This window comes from Salvelinus namaycush, chromosome 1 (assembly GCF_016432855.1).
Source record: "Salvelinus namaycush isolate Seneca chromosome 1, SaNama_1.0, whole genome shotgun sequence".
In the NCBI taxonomy this organism is placed as follows: Eukaryota; Metazoa; Chordata; class Actinopteri; order Salmoniformes; family Salmonidae; genus Salvelinus; species Salvelinus namaycush.
In genome coordinates, this window is record NC_052307.1 from 68,854,730 (window position 1) to 68,862,725 (window position 7,996).

Genomic DNA, 7,996 nt, shown 5'->3' on the forward strand with positions numbered 1-7,996 from the left:
GACATCTAATATAAGGACACACCTACTCATTCAAGGGTTTTTCTTTATTTTTACTATTTTCTACATTGTAGAATAATAGTGAAGACATCAACACTATGAAATAACACATATGGAATCATGTAGTAACCAAAAAAGTGTTCAACAAATTTCTGGGCTGGACAGTGAGTAGGTGTGTCTAAACTTTTGGCTGGTACTGTAATGGACCAGACCAAGTTGAGATAATATGACCCTTTTTCTCTGCAGATAGCCAGCCTAACTGATGAAAAGGCTCCCCCTCCAGATGAGTACGAGGGGGGAGTTTAAATACAACTGTCACCAGTTTGTTTTGGCTGCTCTGTAGCTTATTCTTTAGATGCCAGGTGTCACTATCAGATATTTTGAGGTGCGAGTTAGGGATGTAATATTTCGGTTTATCTTTGTGTAAACCTTTAGGGCCATAGTCTGACCAGTCAGGTACCTATCCAATTCACACTCAAGGTAGCGGACTGAAGTTTTTGCACTTTGACACTAAAACCAACGGGTCCTTCCACGCTTTACTCTGGAACCAAATAAGATGGTTTCTGTTTTTCCAAGATGCAGAGAAAGTTGGTTATCTGAAAGCCATTTAGTGATATTGGATAACTCTACACTAAGGATCTCTTCTACTGAGGCTTTGTTCTTATGGGACACCAGCAGAGCAGAATCATCCACATACAACAACTAATTACGAGAGCAGGATGATTTCATATCATCAATGTACAGCAGGAAGAGAAGAGGGCCGATGATGCTCCCCTGTGGGACCCCACAGTTAATCCCCTTCACACCAGAATGTTTTCCATAAACATCCACCATTTGGTCTCTACCTGTTTAAATAGGATGTAACCCAGTCAATGGCCCTGCTGTTAAAAGTCAGTTAGAAACAATAGGCTTGGATTGGGACTTTCTAAAACCAGACTGTAGTTCATCTAAAATATTCTTCTTGCTTGTATATTTCAGCACTTCAGACAGCACACTCAAAATAGATACAGGTCTATAGTTGCCCTTGTCTGCTGTTATTTACTCTTAGTAATATTGCAAAATAGCAGTATTGTGTGCATACATGTGTGTGTGTGTGGTATAAACCCCTCAACTGGCTCTGTGTGAGGTAACTGTAGTGTGTGTCTGCTCTTGGTTGGTGATAAAGAGGGCAGATCAAAGCTGTTTTCTCTCCCACTGGAAGCCAAGCTTTTGGATCTGAACATGAGCCTGGCTGTGTTTGCTTTGTGTGTGTGTGTGTGTGTGTGTGTGTGTGTGTGTGTGTGTGTGTGTGTGTGTGTGTGTGTGTGTGTGTGTGTGTGTGTGTGTGTGTGTGTGTGTGTGTGTGTGTGTGTTAGCAGTCTAGCTGTGGGGGCAATGTTTCAGTAACACAGGCCAGAACAAGCTTCCACCTTAGCCTCCGGCATTATATATCTCCCTCCCTCCCTCTCTCTTTCTCTCTCTATCTTTCTCTCTTCTTTTTCTAACAGCCAGGGAGAGAGGGAGGAGGGGAGAAGGAGGGTGTCAGCGCCTCACATTTAACCACCCCTCCCCCCCCTCCTCCCTCTCTCCCCGACAGGGGGGTCAGATGTGACGACCGGGGCTGTGTGTGGAAGAAGAGGCAGCTGACACACACAGTCACCCCTCCCCTCCCCCCCACCCGCCCTCCTCCCTCTCTCCTCCCCTGCCCCTCCCTCGCTCCCCTTGGCAGGGCATCTATGCCTCTGTTATCTACCAATGGCTCAGGAATTATAGGTTGAGAGGAGGAGGGGGGAGAAGGGAGGGAGAGGGGAGGGGGAAAGGTCATGTGACATCGCAGCAGCTGCTAGGCTAAGAATTTCTGTTTTCACTCAGCGAGAGAAAGAGGAGGGTAGAGCGAGAGAGAGAGAGAGAGGAGATAGGCAGAGTTGTGTGGTGTGCTGCTTCGTAAGATAAGCTCCAAACGGTCTTTGTGAGCGACCGAGTGAGCGTGCGCGAGAGACAGAAAGAAAAGGAGAGAGAGAGAAGCGACGGAGAGGAGGAAGAGAAGATGGTGTGTGTCTTGACTGTGTCTCTGTCTGTGTGCTGGGTTTGGCTGAAGATGCAGCGATGGGAGAACCAGGGAGCTCCAGTCCTTTGTGCAGTAAGGAGCCTCAACATCCGCCACCGCTTTCACTCTGCTACTCTGGAGGGGGGTCGAGACCCACTGCTAGCCCTGTGTGTGTGTGTGTGTGTGTGTGTGTGTGTGTGTGTGTGTGTGTGTGTGTGTGTGTGTGTGTGTGTGTGTGTGTGTGTGTGTGTGTGTGTGTGTGGGAGGGAGGGGTGTGTGTGTGAAGGAGGTGTGTGTGTGTGTGTGTGTGAAGGAGCGGTGTGTGTGAAGGAGTGGTGTGTGTGAAGGAGGGGTGTGTGTGTGCTTTCAGCATGGCTGTGTTTCTTGAATATGTATGGTGTTTCTCTAGCGGTTGATTACCATCTTATTAGCTCCTGTGAAAAGTTCCTGCTTCACTGATAGAATGCTCTCTCTTTCTTTAAAGCCCTGAGGCTGTGTGTCTGTATCCGTGTGTGTGAAGGTGTGTGTTTGGAAGAAGAGGTGGGTGGAGCAGGGCTTTGCAGTCGTGACGAGGTCACAGCAGTGAGCTGAGCGGTTGCTGTGCCTGGCTGTCGATGTGCGTGTGTGTGCTTGGGTGTGTGCGTCTGGCTGTTGCTGTGTGTGAGTGTGTGTGGAAAGGGAGCTCATTGTTAATTTCATTATGAATTGTGTTGCTGGGGGTTCACAGGGAGTGCAGGGGGTGAATGGGAGGTTATGAGCAGGGCGGACCCAGAGGTGTTGCCACTCATTTTCTCTCCCGTTACACTCTGTGTCCCTGTGACCCACCAGTTCACTACTCCCCTGCCATCTTCTGTTCCACTCCAGCGCTCTCCCACTGACACACACACACACTCCCTCGCACACTTAAACAACGACAGCCAGGCACACACACACACACACACACACACACACACACACACACACACACACACACACACACACACACACACACACACACACACACACACACACACACACACACACACACACACACAGCACCCCTGTCCTCTCTCAGGGAGACATGGGGTTTTTAATAGACCTGTCCAGGCTCTGGGGTGGACCTATATATAACTCTACAGATCTATTAGTGCTATTGACACTGTATGCTACTGTGAGTGAGTGTGTACTGTCTGTACGTGTGTGTGTGTGTGTGTGTGTGTGTGTGTGTGTGTGTGTGTGTGTGTGTGTGTGTGTGTGTGTGTGTGTGTGTGTGTGTGTGTGTGTGTGTGTGTGTGTGTGTGTACGTGGTTGTGTGAGGGTAGGTATGGTGTATGTTTTGGCTACATTTGGGTGTAGAATTGTGATATTGATAAGACTGAGTGTGTGTAATGTGTATGTGTGTGTAATCAGATATGGTGTGTGGTAGTAATGTTGTAATGTGTGCATGTGTGTGTGTAATCTCACTGCATCCCTACAGGCTGCTCTTTACTGTGACCCTACCATGACCTCTGACTCTGGGGACTTGTAGTTAATGGGGCCGTCGACTTGTGATGTGTGTTTGTTTGTGTAAAGAATGTGTGTGTTTATTCCATGTGTTTGCTCATGTAAGATGTGTGCATGCTTGTGTGTATGTGTGTGTTCAGGGCGACGGCATGCCGCTCTCTGGCATTCAGGGATTCCGCCGGCCCAGGAGCTGTCATCACAGTGTCTCCTTTCACCCCTTCACTGAGAGAGAGAGAAACAGGGAGGGAGGGAGAGAGAAACCCCCGATCCCCTATGTCCCCCACAGTGTGCTCGTAAATCTGACACGGAGAAAGACAAGAGAAAAACCTCCACTCACAGTCCAACAGGTCACTCAGCGGAGGGAGGGAGGGAGGGAGGGAGGGAGGGAGGGAGGGAGGGAGGGAGGGAGTGAGTGAGTGAGTGAGTGAGTGAGTGAGTGAGTGAGTGAGTGAGTGAGTGAGGGAGGGAGGGAGTGAGGGAGGGAGGGAGGGAGGGAGGGAGGGAGGGAGTGAGTGAGTGAGTGAGTGAGTGAGTGAGTGAGTGAGTGAGTGAGTGAGTGAGTGAGTGAGTGAGTGAGTGAGTGAGTGAGTGAGTGAGTGAGTGAGTGAGTGAGTGAGTGAGTGAGTGAGTGAGTGAGTGAGTGAGTGAGTGAGTATCACAGGGTGGCATGGACACCATAATAACATAAGGTGATGTGTAATGGTAATAGGAGTAGCTGTGTCCTGTACATAATGCTAAACTATAGAGCTGCGTCAACTATCCAGTTTACTGATGGTGCTTTATCACTATAAACAATATGAAGGCAATGTGGCAATGTAAACTCAGAGTAGATCACATGCTTTTCAGACTCTACACTGGATGTAGGACTATATAAGGCTTTATGATATTTATCTGTGATTCAACAACACACACACTCCCACACACACACACAGGCGCGCAAACACAAATGCACGCGAGCACACACACTCACACTACTGTAGATGGGTGAGTGTGTGTGTGAATCAGACTTGATGATAATAGTGGATTGAAGTGGAAATTGCTTGTAGTTGGTGTTCATCACTGTAGCAATCACCACAATGACCATCATGACGTTAACATGGGGATGCTTAAGGGGATCTGGCATGTGTGTTACCTCTATCAGACTGTTCTCTCATGGTGTGTGTTACCTCTATCAGACTGTTCTCTCATGGTGTGTGTTACCTCTATCAGACTGTTCTCTCATGGTGTGTGTTACCTCTATCAGACTGTTCTCTCATGGTGTGTGATACCTCTATCAGACTGTTCTCTCATGGTGTGTGTTACCTCTATCAGACTGTTCTCTCATGGTGTGTGTTACCTCTATCAGACTGTTCTCTCATGGTGTGTGTTACCTCTATCAGACTGTTCTCTCATGGTGTGTGATACCTCTATCAGACTGTTCTCTCATGGTGTGTGTTACCTCTATCAGACTGTTCTCTCATGGTGTGTGTTACCTCTATCAGACTGTTCTCTCATGGTGTGTGTTACCTCTATCAGACTGTTCTCTCATGGTGTGTGTTACCTCTATCAGACTGTTCTCTCATGGTGTGTGTTACCTCTATCAGACTGTTCTCTCATGGTGTGTGTTACCTCTATCAGACTGTTCTCTCATGGTGTGTGTTACCTCTATCAGACTGTTCTCTCATGGTGTGTGATACCTCTATCAGACTGTTCTCTCATGGTGTGTGATACCTCTATCAGACTGTTCTCTCATGGTGTGTGTTACCTCTATCAGACTGTTCTCTCATGGTGTGTGTTACCTCTATCAGACTGTTCTCTCATGGTGTGTGATACCTCTATCAGACTGTTCTCTCATGGTGTGTGATACCTCTATCAGACTGTTCTCTCATGGTGTGTGTTACCTCTATCAGACTGTTCTCTCATGGTGTGTGTTACCTCTATCAGACTGTTCTCTCATGGTGTGTGTTACCTCTATCAGACTGTTCTCTCATGGTGTGTGATACCTCTATCAGACTGTTCTCTCATGGTGTGTGTTACCTCTATCAGACTGTTCTCTCATGGTGTGTGTTACCTCTATCAGACTGTTCTCTCATGGTGTGTGTTACCTCTATCAGACTGTTCTCTCATGGTGTGTGTTACCTCTATCAGACTGTTCTCTCATGGTGTGTGTTACCTCTATCAGACTGTTCTCTCATGGTGTGTGTTACCTCTATCAGACTGTTCTCTCATGGTGTGTGTTACCTCTATCAGACTGTTCTCTCATGGTGTGTGTTACCTCTATCAGACTGTTCTCTCATGGTGTGTGTTACCTCTATCAGACTGTTCTCTCATGGTATGTGTTACCTCTATCAGACTGTTCTGTCATGGTGTGTGTTACCTCTATCAGACTGTTCTCTCATGGTGTGTGTTACCTCTATCAGACTGTTCTCTCATGGTGTGTGATACCTCTATCAGACTGTTCTCTCATGGTGTGTGTTACCTCTATCAGACTGTTCTGTCATGGTGTGTGTTACCTCTATCAGACTGTTCTCTCATGGTGTGTGTTACCTCTATCAGACTGTTCTCTCATGGTGTGTGTTACCTCTATCAGACTGTTCTCTCATGGTGTGTGTTACCTCTATCAGACTGTTCTCTCATGGTGTGTGTTACCTCTATCAGACTGTTCTCTCATGGTGTGTGTTACCTCTATCAGACTGTTCTGTCATTGTGTGTGATACCTCTATCAGACTGTTCTCTCATGGTGTGTGATACCTCTATCAGACTGTTCTCTCATGGTGTGTGTTTGAAAGGTTTCTATTGGCCCTGTCTCAGTTGGAGCATGTTAAGTAGAGCTGCTGTGTGGGCTGAGGCAGACAGACCGGACCTCTTGAGGTAGGGGTCACACACCATGTAACCTATAACCTTTAACCCCAGCTCCCCAGCCTAAGCCCAAAGCCCCCCTCCCCCAGCTAGACATACAGACACACAGACATACAGACACACAGACGGCACTGGGCTCTGGCTGACTCTCAGCTCCACTCACTACCGTGTGTGTCTGTGTTTATATATGTGTCTGTGTAACTATGTGTGTGTGTGTGTGTGTGTGTGTATGTAAGGTCTGGTGTGAGACAGACAGATAGCCCCCAGTGTGTGAGAGAGACTTTCCAGTCCACAGGGCTCAGTGTCACTGGGGGGGAGGGGTTCCATAGTGTCAGCTGTCTGAACCCTCAACTGATAAGTTGACCAATCATAGCATGAGTTAGTCTGACCGACAGACTGACTGACCCATCATCTACATCCGCTTTGTAATTGCTTTATAAATGACATACATCAGTCTATTACGTCTATTAAAACCCTTTCTCTCCCTCTCTCTCCAGGCATGAGCCATGAGCCAAAGTCACCTTCCTTAGGAATGATATCCACGGCAACTCGCACCACGGCGACGGTCAGCCCCCTCACCCCATCGCCCCTTAACGGATCTATCGTAGCCAATGGGAGCCCGGCGGCCCAGTCCGCACACTCCGGATTCGCCGCCGCCCTCCGTAAACTGGCCAAACAGGCCGAGGATCCTCGAGGTAAGGACACCACACATGTGGACAGACAGAGTTATGATTAAGGAGTTTCTTAATGCCAGGTGTATTGTTATCAAGCCTATACAAGGTGTAGAAACGTTGGGTCATTTAACCTTTCTGAACCACCCATCCCGGATCCGGGATAATTGTCATCAGAAACGCTGACTAGCATAGCCTAGCCTAGCGCCACAGGTATATAATATAATATAATTTCATGAAATCACAAGTGCAATATTGCAAAACACAGCTTAGCCTTTTGTTAATCCATCTGTCGTCTCAGATTTTGAAATGATGCTTTACAGCGAAAGCAATACAAGCGTTTGTGTAAGTTTATCGATCGCTCGACAAAACAATAAGTACACTTAGCATCAGGTAACTTGGTCACGAAAATCAGAAAAGCAATCAAATTAATCGTTTACCTTTGATGATCTTCGGATGTTTTCACTCACGAGACTCCCAGTTAGACAACAAATGTTCCTTTTGTTCCATAAAGATATTTTTTATATCCAAATACCAAACTAAATACCGTTAGTTTGATGCGTTATGCCCAGGAATCCACCGGAGAGAGCTGTCGCGACAACGCCGTCAAAAATTCCAAATTATATCCATAATGTCCACAGAAACATGTCAAACGTTTTTTATAATCCATCCTCAGGGTGTTTTTCAAATATCTATTTGATAATATATCAACCGGGACAGTTGGCTATTCACTAGGACCGGGAGTAACAATGGCTGCCTTTCTCTTTTGCGCACAAGTCACTCTGAGAGCCCCCACCTATCCACTTACGCAATGTGGTCATTCACGCTCATTCTTCAAAATAAAAGCCTGAAACTATGTCTAAAGGCTGTTGACACCTTAGGGAAGCCATAGAAAAAGAAGTCTGGTTGATATCCCTTTATATGGGCAATAGGGATGCATAGGAACAGAGAGGTTTCAAGAACAGGGGCACTTCCTGATTGG

The 7,996-nt window shown here is 47.0% G+C and overlaps 1 protein-coding gene across 1 annotated transcript; it reads left to right on the forward strand.

The window, feature by feature from the left end:
- The first annotated feature begins 1,906 nt into the window (after nucleotides 1–1,906).
- Nucleotides 1,907–7,079, forward strand: LOC120052746 (genetic suppressor element 1-like). Its single transcript, XM_038999840.1, has 2 exons — nucleotides 1,907–2,116; nucleotides 6,841–7,079. Exons 1-2 carry the CDS (start codon nucleotides 2,083–2,085, stop codon nucleotides 7,077–7,079), a joined length of 273 nt encoding a protein of 90 aa, XP_038855768.1. The 5' UTR covers nucleotides 1,907–2,082.
- Nucleotides 7,080–7,996: the final 917 nt, after the last annotated feature.

Coding starts and splice junctions, on each gene's coding strand:
- LOC120052746 (XM_038999840.1), top strand. CDS start 2,083: ATGGGAGAACCAGGGAGCTCCAGTCCTTTGTGCA. Junction 2,117..6,840: donor GAGCTCCAGTCCTTTGTGCA/GTAAGGAGCCTC, acceptor CTCTCTCTCCAG/GCATGAGCCATGAGCCAAAG.